Raw genomic sequence first — 17,959 nt, forward strand, 5'->3', positions numbered from 1 at the left:
CATGCTGGAGCTCTTTTTGGATTTGGGACTGCATCGCCACCCGTGCTGATCAGAGCTCCACGCTGGCCAAACAGGAAATGAAATTCAAAAGTTCACGGGGCTTTTCCTGTCTACCTGGCCAGTGCAGACGAGTTCAGATCTCTTTCCAGAGCGGTCACAATGGTGCACTGTGGGATACCGCCTGGAGGCCAATACCGTTGATTTTCAGCCACTCCAACCCTAATCTGACATGGCAATATTGATTTCAGCGCTACTCCTCTCGTCGGGGAGGAGTACAGAAACCGATTTAAAGAGCCCTTTATATCGATATAAAGTGCCTCGTGTGGACGGGTGCAGGGTTAAATCGGTTTAACGCTGCTAAATTCGGTTTAAACGCGTGGTGTAGACCAGGCCATAGTAAATGACAGTCCCTGCCACAAAAATCTGTACAATTTGAAAGATGATGCATAACAGGTAGGTGAGGCTATTGGAGGTTGGGGGAGAAGGGATAACGAATATATCATCTGGCTCTATTATAACCATTTGCTGACTACTAATATCCTCAGAAGCCTGTTCATCCTTTGGGACCAGGCTTTGCCTGTTCAGCATGACTGAGTACCACTACTGACCTGTAGGTGAGAAGAATGGTCTTTCTTCTCTGCAATACGTTTTTCTCTTAATTCCTAAAGGAACTCTCTTGAACACTCTTCTCTGATTCCAAACCTGAACAAATAACAGTTTTTTGAGCATCTGTTAGACACTGAAGCAAGATAGGGTTTGTTTCTGGAAGAGTATTCATTCTATTTTTATTTTATTGTTCAAATGACCTTACAGTATTAGAAAATTAGGCCATTTCTTGATCTCAAGAGTCAGTACGTAAGCCACTTTTAACAAACCATCTTTCAGAATAAAAGCTATGATTGTAATGCATTTGTGCAGTTCATCAAGATGATTTTTGAATAATTATTGAACTGTAGGATCCAGGCTAGTATGTTTTAGTACATCAGAGGCACAGGAAGTACAGTAGAACCTCAGAGTTATGAACTGACCGGTCAACCAGACACCTCATTTGGAACTGGAAGTACACAATCAGGCAGCGCAGGAACAGAAACAAAAAAAAACACACAAAACAAACAAACGAACAACCCTGTATAGTATAGTACTTTGTTAAATGTAAACTAAGAAAAAAAGAGGAAAGTTTTTTTTAAAAAAATTGACAAGGGTAAGCAAACTGTTTCTGTGCTTGTTTCATTTAAATTAAGTTGGCTAAAACAGCATTTTTTTCCTGCATACTAAAGTTTCAAAGTTGTATTACGTCAGTGTTCAGATGTAAACTTTTAAAAGGACAATGATAATGTTTTGTTCAGAGTTATGAACCACCTCTATTCCCGAGGTGTTTGTAACTCTGAGATTCTGCTGTTTGGTTTGTTAGTCTGGAAGCTGGAGAGCGCCTGAATTCTAACTGTGACTTTGCTCCCCGTTTGCTTTGACAAAATTGGCAAGTTGTAAACTGTGTATGTATGTGTGTGTATTTATATATAAAACAGTTTTCAAGTACATAAAAGGTCGTTACAAGGAGGAGGGAGGAAAAATTGTTGTTCTTAACTTCTGAGGATAGGACAAGAAGCAATGGGCTTGAATTGCAGCAAGGACGGTTTAGGTTGGACATTAGGAAAAGCTTCCTATCTGTCAGAGTGGTTAAGCACTGGAATAAATTGCCTTGGGAGGTTGTGGAATCTCAATTGGGGATTTTTAAGAGTGGGTTGGACAAACACCTGTCAGGGATGGTCTAGATAATACTTAGTTCTGCCTTGAGTGCAGGGGACTGGACTAGATAACCTCTCGAGGTCCCTTCCAGTTCTATGATTCTACGTTTCTACATCCACTGAATGGTGATGATAACTTACTTTGCCCACAGTGGTGTTGAGAGCTACAAAAATGTTTAACAATTATGAGGTGAATGGAATTATGGAATTGTATCGAGTGCACAAGAGAGAGGTTTCAGCTAGGGAGCTGTTTGTATTGTTTGGTATTTTAAGTTTTTAAAATAATAAATATAATTTAAAAAGCCAATCTGGTAATAGGAAAAGGTTTAAATGTAAATATGTTTCCAATTATATGCAAAAGCAGAATTAAAAATAACCCCTGGAAACTATGAGAAGAGGCTTGATTTTTTTTTTTTGTTTTTATTTTTTTTTAAACTTGGCAGAGGTAGAAATTTTAATTAAACAAAACACATAAATTTAAACTACATTGATATCAAATTGTGCACTAGCTAACCCATTCAGCCATAGGATCTTGTCACTATAACCATCGTTCTCCTTCCTCTCCTGCTGCTTATGTCACCCACTTGTTCTTGCATCTTGTTTTAAGCCATCCAGTAGTGGTTTCTTGTGGTCTGACCCTACTTCATGATTGTGATAACATGCAGTTCCCGTACTTAAAAGTTCCTCAAAGCAATGAGTTGAGAGGACTGCAACGTAACACAACTAAACTTCTCCAAAGGAGTGTTTACTTCGTGGGCAAAAAAGCGCAAGCTTTTAAATTCTAGTCTCAATTTGGCCAAATAATAAAATGTTTTCATTCTTCTAGTAGCATTTTCAGTTGCTCCCCTTGTTGCCATTTTGTTACTGGTTTTGACTGATATATGTTCTAGTGTTTTTCTTAGAATTTTATCTTTGCTGTCTGCTGTAGTGTATGTGACTAATAGTGATGTGGAAACGTAATTGTTCTTGCCTTGATATTTCATGTTGGTAGCTTTTCACATAACATCCCAGGTAAACCCACAATTCTTGTTTTTTGGGTTTTTATGTTTAATCTCTCCACACTGTTAAATGTCTGTGCGCCTAATTAGAGACACAGGGTGGGTGAGGTAATATCTTTTATTGGACCAGCTTCTGCTGGTGAGAGAGAGAAGCTTTCGAGCTTACACAGAGCTTTTCTTCTTATCTGGTGTTTTGCATCTTGTTTGGTTATTTACATCTGAATTGGTGGTGTTTTATAACTACTTCACACTCCCTTTACACTGTTATTAATCACTGCGCAAGGTAAACAGCAGTGGATATTCCCTACTAGGTTCTTTCCCTTTGAAACCATGCTTGGCTTTTCATTGTAAGGGTGAGAAGTACTAATTTCTCCTTGTTTTTAAATTTCTCTATGTTGTGCCTCCATCTACTGGTTAAACTTGACAAATTTGGTTGTCTGGACTGAGTCAGAATTACAAATAATGTACTAAAGGTGAGTTACCTTTAGATGTCAGTAAGAGTATGAATATTTTTCTCCCACAGTGGGTATAGGCATGTGGAGTAAAAATTACATCATAGCAGTGTTGTCAACTCCTGCCATTTGTATCTTGTGATATGCTGTGTCTAAAGCCCCAACAGCTGGAGTCAAGTGATTACATAAGAATCCCAGATTTAATTTTTTAAAAAGTTTCCAGATCTCATGGTTGCCGGAAAAAGAATCCAAAAGCATGAAGTGAGTATGTATCCTAAAGTCTCAGAAAACAGACGGCAAACAAAAAAGAATTCAAATTTTATTTTATTTTTTTAAATATCTCAAGATTTTCTGGGTCTCAGCTCCTGGTTTTTGAAAGCTTAGGGTTGGCAGTATGGTTATTACAGTACTTGTTATTTTTAAGTGACATACACACGCTACCATCTTAAACAAGTAAAGATTGGACATCTGCTCTGGTTTTAATTTAGGTTTTAAGCTTTTTAGGGCAGAGAGTTTTATAATACTCCCTGATCCTAGCTGGTGGTGGTTGCACTACTGTAATGCAAATTGTTGTTATTAATTATTATAATACATGGAGAGCTTTCTGTCAAAATTCAGACAAAAACAGGAATTGACAGCAATGCAGGGAGGGGTTGGGAGGAAGGCAAGAGTTAATGCAGTATGAATATACAGTTATTTAGGCTAATGCATGCATCTTGAGGGTTCCACCCCATTTTGCTTGAAGGGAGTAGGTGAAGAAGGGGAAAAGAGAGAGAGAAATTATATGTAAATATTTGTAAGGTGTTTTGAAGACTGTATTTGAATCTCTTCCAGGAAAATCTGTACCATATTAGCCATATTGCCACTCACTTACATGCGGTACAAGATACTCCTGTAGATTTGTTTGTGAATCATTTATTGCAATTACCTGCTTTCTCTCATTAGTTTATTCAGCCTATACATGTTTAAAAGTAATCTTTCTTTAGGGCAGTAAAACAGTCTGACGTTCTTCCAGAGCTGTCTTCCATATAATTAAGTAATTTTCCTCCTTTAATTGCACTGAAAGTATTCTGTTGATCTTTTGCCCTGGTATCCCCAGATGTTGACTGCACCAGTTGTCTGTGTATAGCTTCTTGGCACAGCCAGTCTATGAAAGGCTGTGAATATAAGGAATGCTGTTGTGTTGCCAACTCTCCTGCAGACTTGTTTCAAGTAGATCAGGGGTTCTCAAACTTCATTGGACTGCAACCCCCTTCTGACAACAAAAATTACTGTATGACCGCAGGAGTGGGGACCGAAGCCTGAGCCTCTTCTCCCCGGATGTGGGGGCCAAAGCCTCAGCCCCACTGCCCCGGGCTGGGGGGGAGCCGAAGCTCAAGGGCTTCAGCCCCAGGCAGGGGGCCTGTAACCTGAGCCGTGTCGCCCATGACAACAGGGCTTGGGCTTGGGCTTCGGCCCTGGGCGGTGGAGCTCAAGCTTCAGCTTCAGCCCCAGGGCAGTGGGGCTTGGGCTTTGGCCCTGGGCCCCAGCAAGTTTAATGCCAGCCCTGGCAACCACATTAAAATGGGGCTGCGATCCACTTTGGGGTCCCAACCCACATTTGAGAACCACTGAAATGGAGGATCAATTCTATTTCTACAAAAGTGCTTAGCACTTTTGTAGAAATGTAAAATCTTTCTTCTTGATTAGTCTGCTGGGGAGCAGTATATTCCCTGGAGAATACGATCACCATTCTGAAAATACAAGTAGTAGCTGACAAAGTTTGGAACAAAAAAAACAAGTCATTAGTTTTAACAATAAAAATCCTATTCAGAAAGAAGAAATCTATAATCCTGTAGCCCCAGTGGGTTTATGTGTTATCTAATGGGAAAATAGCGTTAGCGTTGGAACACTATGTGATTTTTCCGGATAGTAGTAAATCCATCTAAAGCAAACTTTTGTGGACATAGCTATGTTGGCCAGCCAGTCAATCCAGGAAAGATTTCTCAGCAATAAGGATCTGGCATGGTCCTTTTCAGATTCCTGCAGCAAAGAATTTATTGTGCTATTTCCTTCCAATATTTTCTTGACCAAAAATTCTCTCCTTTAATTTCTACCTGATAGAATTTTTTCAAAACGTGTCAGCACAATTACAAAAGTTTTTCCTTTGTCTTATTTAACTGATCAATGATGAAGCACAAAACTTCCATTTTCAACTGGTTTGTTTTTTTAATTAAAAACAAAACGTCAGTGTTTCAGGCAAAACGCACAAGTCCCATTCAACAGTAGGACAGTCTCTCTAACTGTCAGTGTATTATTATTTGGCTGAGGTTGTATCTGTGAGGGAATAGATGGCCCACGAAAATGGTAACAGTTATAGAACCTTTTATGACCTATAGACCAGAAATTTGAATTTGGACAGGTTGGTTTATAAGTGTAAGTAACTATCATCTGATAGATGTTTTGTGAAATAAGTTGATAGCCTCAGTCCAGGTCCTTGTCAAACTTGTCTGTATCCCAAAACCCACCATTCCAGTTGGTATCCTTGTTGGTAGTCTCAGTAAAGAGGCCATAGACAGACTAATTCCCTCTCACTCTTTTAGGACAGCTTGCTCTGCCATTGGCTGGAGTCTGCCTATGATGTGAATAAACAGAAGACCTCTGTTTCCAGCATTTACAATCTGTCTAAAATAGAGTTTATGGGTCCGTACATTTCAGTGCTATTCAGAGATTGAGAATTGTTTTTAATTATTAATATCTTTACTGTAAAAGAACTAGCTACATGATTTTGTGTGGTCTTCCAGTGAGGCGCAGAAGAAAGATATTGAAAATTACTCCAGTTGGGTGTTTGATAAAACTCCTCAGTTAGTAGCCTGAGTATACATAGTCTTGCAGGCAATGTTATAAGAAGGCTCTATGGATTTGACATTGTAGGACAACACAGGAAAATCCACTCCAGATTTTATTTGTAACTAATAATGTAGTGTATATTATTGTCTCTGGGTATATTAATGGCATTCTAACATGTTGTATAGATAGTGGTATGCATACATGGCAAGCACTGAGCTAATATTCATATAAAGGAGTATTCCAAACACTTTCTCCATGCCTGGCCAGTTACACTGGTTTTCCCCAGAGTCGTCTTTTGTAATAGCTGGAGGTAAAATGTTTTAGGTCTTCAGTTGACAAATGTGTCACCATACATGTAGTGCATACATGTAGTGCATAGAGAGCTAGAGTTGACTTAGATTCATAGATCATTAGGGTGAGAAGGGACCTCAGGAGATCATCTAGTCCAACCCCCTGCTCAAAGCATAAAATCAGAATACTTACAGTTTAGAAACAGCAGTGAGTTTAGTTTGTTAGATTAAACATTCAATACCTCATACAAAATGAAAAGCTTGTGTATTTATCCTATGTGAACTTCTGTCATTCATGAAATAAAGAGGAACTCCGCTTGGAGGAGAGGCCAACAGACAGACAAATGATCTGATTGTGACACTAGGCTCTATTATTAAAGCAAAACTGTATAATGACCAAATCAGTGATAATTCACCAAAAAGTCCACTTAAACTCTGCCCATATGAATGCATAAATCACTCCTGACAAAAAAGAAAAACAATTTGCAATTTGTTTGGTGCTGAATTGGGGCTGCTAGCATCCCATTTTGAAATGTGACAACTTCACAACAGGATAATTTGTCAATTCCATATCAGAATTCTATCTGGTTGCTGATTGCTTAAGTATAGGCTTTAATCTGGATATCTGGAGTGAGTAGGCATCCTCTTTTTTCAGATTTTCAACTAGATTTTCATTTCGGAGTGCATTTATGAGGAAGCGTTTTCTTTTCAGCTGTGTCCAGGCTCCTCACAGGCATAATCTCAAGCAGACCTGCTATCTAGTGTATGGAGTTTATTTGAGGTAACTCTATTGACTCATTGGATTTACTCCAGATTTACATTGGTGTAACTGAGAGCTGAATTTTGGCCAATTGGTTGTAACCACAGAGCTCAATGCTATTTTATTACATTTAGGCTCACTTCCAAGGATTGCTCGGAAACGTACAAGAGTCAACACATTTCACTCTTCAATTTTTTTTGTTTTTGTTTCATACACTGATTCTGATTAATATTCACTTCAGAATTAAAAACTTGAAATGCAAAAGATTGTGCACTAAATTTATGTCACTCTTCCTTGTAATAAGCTTTCTTCCCTTTCTTGATATAACTGGCATTCAAGCAACAGTGTTCAGTTAATAATCTTCCCAGAACAAAGGCAGTAATCGCTGAATGATTCATCATCAGTTTATCACACTAACAAGCTACAAATAATCTTTTTGGATCAGGATGTGTTTTGAATTTGGGAATAGTTTCTGCTTGCCCTTTCTGATTTCTTCTGCAGCAAAGTCAAACAGTGCTGAAGATAAATTGCTGGATGAGTAGATTAGAATTCCTGGGTGGTAATTAGAGAATAAGCTTTTCCGTTGGGTGTATTTTCCCCTTGTAGTTTAAAATAACAAAATAAACTTCTGATACTTTTCATTGTCATTCCATAAGCATCATCTTTAGTTTTCATAGACTCCGAAGAACAGAAAAAATGTCTGTTCTTTCTAAATACACTGCATCTCCTTATAATTAACACAATCATGTACTCCTGTTATTAAATTTATACTATGAATGACATTATACCTCAGAATTTATAGGCACTTTCAAGGGGGGAAAAAAAGGGCAGGCTGGAATAATTTTAGAGAATGCAAGCTCTTTGGGGGAGAAGCTGATAACGGAATTGAGTTTCCACTGATGTTTTCTTTATAAAAGATTGCCGTAGATATCTCTCTGCTAAGGCTGTTTAAATTCTGTATAGAGAATGTCTCAAGCTTTTATGAACCACTTAATTGTTGGCGCGCTGTATTCAGTGGGGATAATGGATAGAACTGGTCAATACTCAGAATTTTTATTGTGTGGGAAATTCAGACTTCTTTTTGTAATTTCCTTTTGTCCTGTATTGCAACGGAAAAGTCAAAATTTCCCATTGAATGAAAATTCCCCCCAAAGTTATTTCAGAAATATTGAAACATTATCCAAAAGTTTCATTTTGATAGTGTTGAAGTGCTTTTTTTCAACCTTATCATTAAAGCATTTTAACTGTATTGAAAGTTTGAAACAAACAACTTAGGTAATTTCTCATCAAAAATTTCAACAGAATCAATAAGTTGCTGCAATGCATTTTGGTTTTAGTTAAATCAGCCTTTCCCAACAGAAAACTGTTCTGTCAGAAATTTTTCAACCAGCTGTAATAACAGACATTCCTAACAGTGCAAGGTCAAATTCTTCTCAGCTCTTCATTGTTTGTAGTAACCTTCTTAGGAGGTTGAAAATAAAATATCTTTTCCTAACAGTTTTCTTCTTTTGCATGTGTTAATCATTATTTTCTCTTGAATTACAAATTGGCTAATATAGGGTTGTGGGGTTTTTTTTTAATGTCTTTGTTTGTGTACCATTATATTGAATGATCTGAACACTAATTTGGGAATAGAGTCTCTTTAGTTGACTTATTGCAGAGAACATGAGCAAAACCATAAAAATCGTTTAGCCACTGCTTGTAAATTTAATTACTGTTTTTAACTAGATTTAGAATTTGATGAATATTTCTGACTACACTGTAATGTACTGCAAAGCAGGTGAAAAAGCAAACTTAACCAACTTCACAATATGTCCTAAATAATGTTGGGGAACAAATTGATTTAAAAGCCGGATATTCAAAGTCAAGACTGAAACTCTCGATTTTAAAGATGTCAGCCTTACCTGTGTATTTTCTGGGGTTTGTTTCAGCCCCGTGATTAATGGTTAAAGAAAAATAGATTTCAAGTGAAAGGTTTGTACTTTACCAGAAAGATTTGATTTATTTCTCCTTGGAGTCCTTTAGGTTTCTCAAGTAAATAGGCTGATAAGGCAGTTTGAAAAATACATATCCAAGACATTGTGTTGACTCTTTAGAAAGGTACTAGCCTCTAAAGGAAATACAGACTTATAACTATGCTAGAGAGGCTATGTTAGCATAGCTATGTCGGCATAGCCCTCTAGAGTAGAGGTAACATACTTCATTGGGAGTTTTTCTGCCAGTGTGGAAATACTACCTCCCCAAATGACATTAGCTATGCCTACAGAAGCACTTTTCTATCAGCACAGCTGCCTCTACACTGGGGGCTTTGTCAACATGGCTATGTCACTAGGAGGTGTGTTTTTTTTCACACCCAGACTGATATAGCTGTGCTGGTATAAGCTGTAAGTATAGAGCAGGTCACTTCTTTTTGTTTTAAAAATCTGAGTCAGAGTGGCTTCCTGTGAGCCATTCAAGTTTGTTTATGGTGTTCAGAAATGTGTTAAACTTTTGTTGTTGTTTGGGTTTTGTTCTTTTTCTTTCTTCAAGGACCACCCTTAGTAAGATTTGTGGAATATCCAAACAAAGACCCCAATCCTGCCAACACTTAATATGCATGCTTAATTTTGAACATATGAATAGACCCACTGACTTCAATGGGACTGCTCAAGTTTAAAGTTGAACATGGATGCACGTGATTGGAGGATCCTGGCTATAATAATTAATTCTATTTTACTAGGAAAAATATTGCAGTGGCCTCCTTTGAACAAACCTGCAAAATGTAATCCCAAGCAATCAGGAGATCCCCCTCTGCTTTAAAACCGTGGCATGCACATGATTAGTGTAGAAGTCCCTATGATCAATACTGGAGTAGGGAATCTGTTTAGGGAGGGAAAAGGAAAAACATTTTTATTTAATACTGAGTGGTCTCCAAAAGTTTTATTTTACTCCTTAAATAAGAATATTGGAGTCACTTATAAGAACCATTGTTAGAGGTGGGGGCGAAGGGAATGGATTTATTTTAGGCCATAGATAGAATTAGTGCTCCACCACTGATGAATGAGAATGTTGATGTAGTCAGCAGAACGCATGTTGGAACATCTCATAAGGCAGGAAGCGGAGTTTTTACAGGGAGTGCTACTTTCTGACTCTAGGAAGAAAGAAGTTAAAATTACAAATGTATCCTTTTTGTTCATTTGGTTATCTGACATCTGTGTCAACCAAATCAGGCTATTTATTTGTCCTTCACATCACGAAGATACTTGTTAAGAAAACAAAGAATTCATATATGCCCATAACTGCTATTGATTATTAAGGTGAAGTTATAATGCAGGAGAAGGGAAATAGTCCTATTTAAATAAGCTGCTGTTGCAGGAGGCTGTAAAGTGTCCATGAGGTCCCTGTTTCCCTCCCTTCCCTCTCACGCAAGGTCCTACTGAAGGACAGACTTTATTGTCTGGAATGTTAAAATTGCTAAGAGCCATTTTGGACAACTTGAAAATGGAGTGTGTGTGTGAAAGCTTTCAGCTAGTGAGGAGGAAGACAGAAACGTCAGCTTTAGTATCTGTTAATGCTGAAAATGACATGAACAGTCCTGTTTTTACATGAAATGTTTTTATGAAGCCTTGACATCTCTTGTAGTTAAGTTGTCTTCCTCTGCCACTGCTCCCAGTCCTTCAGAGTGTTAGCCTGTGAGACATCCTATCAGATTCAAGATCTTCATCCTTCATCTTTCAAAGCTCAGTATAATTTTACCCCTTTTTGCTCTCATTTCTTCCTGCTTTCAGCACATAGTTTTTCACCATCGATCATCCAGTTCTCTACACTTGGATAAGTTATCTTTTTGTTTGTCAAAACCTCCGCTCCCTCACAGCTTATTTCAGATCACTCCTCCCAGAAATTCTTTCTACATTGTCCTCATTACTCCCCACTGCATCTCTTTCCTGAATTATTCCCATGTATTGTGTTGGGGTGCTTTTTGTTCGTGCTGTCTGTCTTAGATTGTAGTTTCTATGCGGCAAAGACTTTGCTTTCCTCTGTGAGACTTTATGTAAATGTATGGCATGTTCAAGTCAGTTTTCAATGTTGTTAACTTTATGTATAATTGGGTTTCTGTGTAAGAGTTCAATAATGTATGGAGATGTACAGGTACCAAGACATTCAGGTTGTTTAAGCTGAGTAAAAGATGTTTAGTTTGATATTATAATGGCAAAAATATTTTCTTTGTATGTACCGATCACGTTTGTTGTCCCTGACTAGAAAATTAACTGGAACTCTGGCTTTTTTGTTTCTTGTTCATAGGGAGTACCAAATTTTTCGTATTGGTTGGGAACAATTACCTTCTGATTTGGAAACTACTTTGGAAATAAAATGCTGCTACTCTGTTCTTTACTAGCTCCAAATGAAGCAAATTAATTTTTCATTCAGATATGCTATACATAGTCCAAAATCACTTCTATGCTAATCGAAGTTTGTGTGAGAGCACTTCTGATTTACATAGCATTGAGTCGTTACTCTCATTACAATATCTATCTCTTTGGCCCAGTTTTAGAAAGTGAATAAAAGGAAAATGAAAATTTCAGATGACGTTTCTGTGAATATCCTTGCAGGCTTTGCTATCTAGAGATGCCTCGTTTCCATATAATACACAGATGCCTTGCATGGCTCCAGCCTCCATTTGGAGCAGTTCTGAGCATGCTACATCATCCAGAATAGTACAACAACATATACCAGAGGTGGATTCCTGTCTTCATCCTGTGTTATCATTCCCTTCAGGTAAGACATCCAATTCCATATTCCCAACAGAATAGCCAGTTGTATTATAAAAATCCTAAAATTTATGGTCTGACTTAGTTTTTATAAACGTTTAAAGCTTTGGCTATGAACAAACCTCTTAAAAGAAATACTTCTCACTTGCTTATTACTTGCCAAAAGGTGCTCTGACAAATGCCCTCTGTATAATTTAAATCGGTGGTTCACAAACTTTTGTACTGGTGACCCCTTTCAAATAGCAAGCCTCTGAGTGTGACCCCTCCCTCTATAAATTAACCCCCCAGTTTGAGAACCCCTGATTTAAAGGGACATGGTCAACGTAAAATTTTCATCCTGCTCTCTAAAATATTGCATCTACTATAGATGCATGTAGCAATTACGATAACTACAACTGAAAAACACTAGAGGGAAAATATTTTTCCTTTTTTTAGTTCATTTATTTTGTACACTTGATAGCATTTAGTGTTTGTTTCTCTTGCACAGCTGGCCAGTTCACCTTGTTGGTTGAGATGTGTTTCTTTTTAAAAATGTAAGACAGACTTGACTGTAAAAGCAAAAAAAAAAAAAAAAAAAAAAAAAACCTCATTGGGGGATCTTGGACATGTGTAGAGCTTAAAACTAACTTCTGTTGTTTTTAATTGAGTATGTTTCAGGTGGTGGTGTCCCTTTAAGATAAATGTATGAAATACTAATATTGTAAATTCAACATTTTAAGTTGGTGGTGAAAAAATCAGGAAATTCAAAACTGGTGTGCTCTGACAGGGACCCTAACTCAATTGTATTGCTCATTAAAATATATGTTTAACACTTAAACCAGGAGAATAGAAATTAAAAATACTATATCTGCATTGTGGCCAAGGTAATGTTGCTGTTAGAAACTTTTTATTAGTTCAGAAATTGCCTCTGTATATTTCCATATGAAGAATATGCATTGTGGCACCAAAGAAATCCATGACCCTTCAAGAAAACAAAGCCTATTGAAACCACAAGCACCTTGTCTTGGCAGTGAATGTTTGGGGCTGAGGCTGTAAAAAGGGCCATGCAGTCCCAGCCATCTCATTTCCTTTTGTTTACATGGCTAGCTTTGGTCACAGGCCTTTCATTCCATGCCCAAAAAGCTTAACTTGTTTTGCTTTTTTCCCAAGTGTTGTTTTTTTTTTTTTTTTTCCTGGTGGTTCTGTAGTTAAGTTTTTAATTTTTTTAATGTTTCTAGGAGTTCAGAGACTTTCTTTAAAATGAATGTTTTATTGGCCTTTCTGCAGTGTTGGGCAGAAAAAGGTGTTTGACCCCGACTTAGCACTACAAGTGTCACGGCTGATTTAACTCTGGTTACACCCAATCTATCTGTGGGTCTTTGAGTGTGCACTTCCCCCTTCATGTTCCTGGAGATGGATTTATATACCCCCTGCTTTAATTTGGCCTGGAGACTTCTTCAGCTGAAAGGAAAACTGCTTTTAGACTGAAACTGGACAGTGCAGAAACTCCATTGGTGCTGAGGGCTCCCCAAGCACAGAAGCTTGAGCATGAGGCTGGGAGCTCCTTGGGTCTGTCCCTGAGCCCTCAGTCCAGAATTAGGCTCATTCTCTTCCATTTTAAGAATAAGATTGAATTAAATTAAAATGCTGAGGAATCTTATATTTTTGAGGACTCTGCACAACTCAATTAAAAATGAGAAGACACCATCATGGCCATGGGGAATGTGTTAGGAAGTCTTAGTTCTGTTGGTGTTTGGTTCTGAAAGTCTCTCTGGCCCTTCCTGTACTCCTGACCTCTAGAGTGGATGCTTCTAATGATAGACCAGCTCCCTAAGGAACATTTGTCTCAAACTGAAAAGCTTCCCTTTTTAAATATGATGATCTGTTCAGCATAAAAATAGAGAAAATGAAGGACATTTGATTACTACAAGGTCACTGGGGCTTACTCAGCCTGAACAAAGAGGGATGTTGCATTGTACTCATTCTGATACCAAAGACAACACCTTTCTTCTGGGGACTTACTGCTCTCTTTCCCAGAAATTTCAGCCTCATCAGTCATGAGACAGAATAAAGAAAAGCACTTAAACAGAGGCTACGCTACAGTATCTGCTGTCTGTACACCCTCTGTATCTGGCAGGCCTCACATTTGAAGTATTGCCAGGAGCTTATTTTGTCTACTTTCCTGTCCCTCCTTCTTGTGGGAACCATTTGATTTATGTCCTAGCAGTATATAGTGGAAATACAATGGAGCACTGCATGCTTGAGATTATACAGTTCGGCTATGTGGCCTAATTCTCATCTGTGTTACCTCCCAAGTCCTTTTATGTATCCCTTTTCAGAGATCTCTCTCATAAGACACTGCTCAGAACAGAGGTGGCTCCTTCTTAAGAATGGGAGCCATTAACCAAGTTGTTTAACAGAACAGAAGACAAGGAGAAGTTGGTGATTGTCATTTTTTCCCATTTTGTAGGCAACCAAATAAGATAATGCAGTTGGACTGGCTTACCAAAATATATTTGCTTTTGGATAGGTAACGGTCATTAGTAGTATGGAGTCTTGCCCTCCAGCATATTTACAGCAACATGTATATTTGCCAAGTATTTGACAGTGGCTGCAAGATACCTTAGACATACAGACATCCATGTATATTGGTACTAGACAACTGGCAGTTTCAGACTTGCATGGAACAAATCTTGAAGGAGAATCTGAATGTGGTATGTGCTGATTGTGCCCAGAGCCTGTGAATAAACTGGGGCAGATATCCTTATCCTTTCAGGTATGGTGTGGGAGTACATATTCACAGTCTGAGACATCCAGGTGATCCTCTCAACTTATCTCCCCTCATGCCCCCCCCAACAAAAAAAATGCAAGCAGAAAAGATAGTCATAATATTTCTAAGATACAAAAAAAATCAGGTATATTTCTAAGGTAAAAAACAAACCTTTCTGGCATTTTTATACTTCATAAAGATTCAGAAAATGTACAGGCCCAATTTAAAAAAAAATCTTTTGCAGGTGCCAATTAATCCTGTGACAAAAAACTTACTTAGATCAGTACCAGTTACTGAAATAAGCTGTTCTTTTTGGTTAGCAAAAATTGCTTGTAGAAAGATTTTTGTATTTGCAGATCTCCAAGACACATGAGATTAAGATGGTATGTAAATGTTGGAAAATTATTGTCCACCCTTTGGGCCTTTAAATTAGTCTCATTTTTCTTCTTAATTTCCCAGCTGTCAAACTTCCCTCCCTTGACTCTTTACCTTCTTTTCTTCCAAGCATGAGAAGTCTTCATTCCTCTCTTTGCTCCCTTCTTGTAAATTTGTTTCCTGAAGGGCTTTTCAAACAGAGACATCTTTGTAAGTCCTTCTGCCTTTTTACAAGGGCTAAATTCCTAAGCACTTGAAATATTTTTGCAGACTAAGTCTCCCCCAGGAAGCAAGTTAGAGTTCCCTGTTGCCTTTGTTGGAGACAGAAATAGGGCACCTACCTTGAAATTACCGCAGAGCATTCAGCAATAAGTTTTCAAAAATACCAAATAATTCTACCCGGATGGCTAGATTGAGGCTTTTGCAGATCACAAAATAAAAGTGCAACATGTGCTCTCCACAGCACTGATTTTTTGAGCAGCAGTGGAGATCTTCTGGAATAACTATTCCCAAATAACTTCTTGTGTGGACACTCTTACTCTGGAATAAGAGTACCTATCCAGGGAGTTATTCAGGAATAGCAATTGTTTTTTAAGTTCACACCCTAACTTAATCTGACATAACTTTCAAGACTGAACAAGCTGTCAGGGCGTTGGGTCATGTTAGCCTACAATCCCCTCACCTTCTGGCTTGTTTCTTTATGGCTTTGTCTTCACTGCTAAAATCAGGTGGCGTGGGTTCTTTTCTGGATTTTTTTTTTTTTTTTTTTTTTTTTTTTACAGTGGGATAATCGATGTGCTTTAGCCATGCCTCTGTAAAATTCTAATGCAGACCAAGCACCTGTAATTTTTACTGCAGGGTAGCTAGGTGAGGTCAGCCACACAGCAAGGGGCATAGTGTTGACGTCACTTTTCTACCGCACAGTAAAAATTACAGGTGCCTCGTTTCCACTAGGATTTCACAGGGGCATAGCTAATGCATGTTAGTTATCCTGCTGTTAAAAACAAACACACACTTTTTTGTCAAGAAAGACATGTTCTGTGTGGACAGAGATGAGATTGTCAGGAATAACTTCACATCAGAGTCCATGTCTGCATCTTTCGCTTCTTACTTTCTGAGTCTCTCCTCTGCCGCCGTCCAGCCAGTCATCTCCCACATTCATGACAGGGTGTGCCAGAGAGCTAATAGTTCTGTTCTCCAAAAATGTGCGTCTTGCTGCTGCTCATAGTCGAGCTTCAGTTTTGTCCTTTTTAAAATACATCCCCCTGGCCCCTCTCCAGTTTCGCTATCTGAAGACACTGTCCAGCACATGCAGCCAGTTAGTTGTCTCAGGGCTGCCCCACCATCACTCTTTGTGAGCTAGTGGACTTGAGGCCGCAATGCTGTTCGTACAGAATATAACACAGACTGTACAAATAGATTTTTCAGAAATGTAATACCAGTGTAGAACTCTTGGGTCCATAGCTGGCTGAGTATCTCAGATGTATATATCTCTTCCTTTTGTTTTATAGATATCCCTCTTCATATATATTTTGAAACATTGTTGAAGGAGGACAAGATCAAAGGAGATCCTGTTGACACCTCAGCACTAGGGGTAGAGTTTAAAATATCTCCATCCAATGGTATGTGATGCAAAATACTTTAATGCTAGTTTCTCAACAATTTCTTTTTGTATTACTGGATGCTGTCTTAAATATGGGTTAGTGTTTTTAGATGGGCAGGGATCATGCTTTTACTCGCTACATGGCTAGCGTGCACAACACAGCTTGCAATCTGAACAGATCACTAGACTAGTTATTGGGGAGAATAACAGGCACGGAAGTTAGGAGGAGGCAGTTAATAAGGAATCGAGGGAGAAACTCATCCCACTCACATAGATTCCAAATAGCTGGGTTTGTGTGGGTGAAGTGTGAAGGGAATGGAGAGGTAAAATCTTCTATCCTGCAACTTGTATAGGGTTTCAGGCTGCTGAACAGTTCTCCCTTCTTGTTGTTTCTAATTATGAGCTGGAATAACTGGTGTAGTTCCTCCTGATGGTTGGGTGTGAGCACCATTGGACCTGCATAAACACACCTGGTTCTCCTTTTCTTTGGCCTTCTGCACTAGTTCCCAAGAATTATTGAGGGGGCTACTCAAGAGATTAAAATGTTCCACCCAGTATTCAGGTGGAGGTAGGAAAGTGGCTAACGCTGTAATGCCACCAGGCCCTTACGTTTCCATCCAGTATATTGTATTTGTGAGAATATAAAACCAACCAGTGCCAAAAGGTGTTTCACACCAGTATGCTGTTGACTCATCTATCACTAAGTCCTTGCTAAGCAAATTACGTAGAGACGACTTAGAAATAACCTATAGTCCTGTTGCTGATTGCTCTCATTAAGAGGAGCTGCTGCCGTCAGAATGAGCTCAGTAACTTGATAACAAACCCCTCCAAATGGTCACTGAGGGCTTATTTAAACACTGTTTTTGTACTGCTATATTGGTTCAGAAACTGAGCAAAGTAGTACAGTTCCCTAACACTGATGCCTTTTACCAGTATGAAGGTGGTACAGAGTTATAGCATATTCTTATTAGCTTACTCCCATTCAGGAATAAGTTATACTGATATAAGCACCTTCATACAAGTATAGCTGTGTGCGCACTGAGTATTGCTTTAACTATTTCAGCTTCTAACCTGATACAATTGTAGCAGAACAAAAATAAGGGGTAAGGGCCATCCCCAGAATCCTCGCACTACCTGCAGATGTCAGTGTGCCGGAAGAGTTAAAAATGAAGGCGTTAGTACAGTAAAGTACTTAAACAGTCCCATTGACCCTTTTAAGTATCTTGTTGAATCGGGACATGACTAATTATTTCAAGTGAGTTTGTCTGTTACTTAAAGCTATAGATTTTTCCGTCTCTTACTATGTAAATAATTTCTTTGGTTAATCAGCTGGTCAGCTGCCTAGAATTTATTAGGTGTTGGTTAGACTTTGTCGAGATAAAGGAAAAGTGACTGTGTATATAGAAAAGC

At 38.4% G+C, this 17,959-nt stretch overlaps 1 protein-coding gene across 4 annotated transcripts in view; it reads left to right on the forward strand.

Moving 5' to 3' along the window:
- The window catches only part of KANSL1L (KAT8 regulatory NSL complex subunit 1 like), a 103,317-nt gene that overhangs the window by 65,855 nt on the left and 19,503 nt on the right, over positions 1 to 17,959 (forward strand). For all 4 annotated transcript variants that reach the window (XR_007768289.1, XR_007768291.1, XR_007768290.1 and 1 more), the window contains exons 7-8: positions 11,664 to 11,829; positions 16,458 to 16,568. Coding sequence is in view for 1 of the 4 variants with exons in the window: in XM_050916120.1 (XP_050772077.1) it covers positions 11,664 to 11,829; positions 16,458 to 16,568 (277 nt within the window). In the remaining 3 variants the exon portion in view is untranslated. The remainder of the gene's footprint in view (positions 1 to 11,663; positions 11,830 to 16,457; positions 16,569 to 17,959) is intronic.

The sequence above is a fragment of the Gopherus flavomarginatus genome, chromosome 10, assembly GCF_025201925.1.
Source record: "Gopherus flavomarginatus isolate rGopFla2 chromosome 10, rGopFla2.mat.asm, whole genome shotgun sequence".
NCBI classification, from domain to species: domain Eukaryota; kingdom Metazoa; phylum Chordata; order Testudines; family Testudinidae; genus Gopherus; species Gopherus flavomarginatus.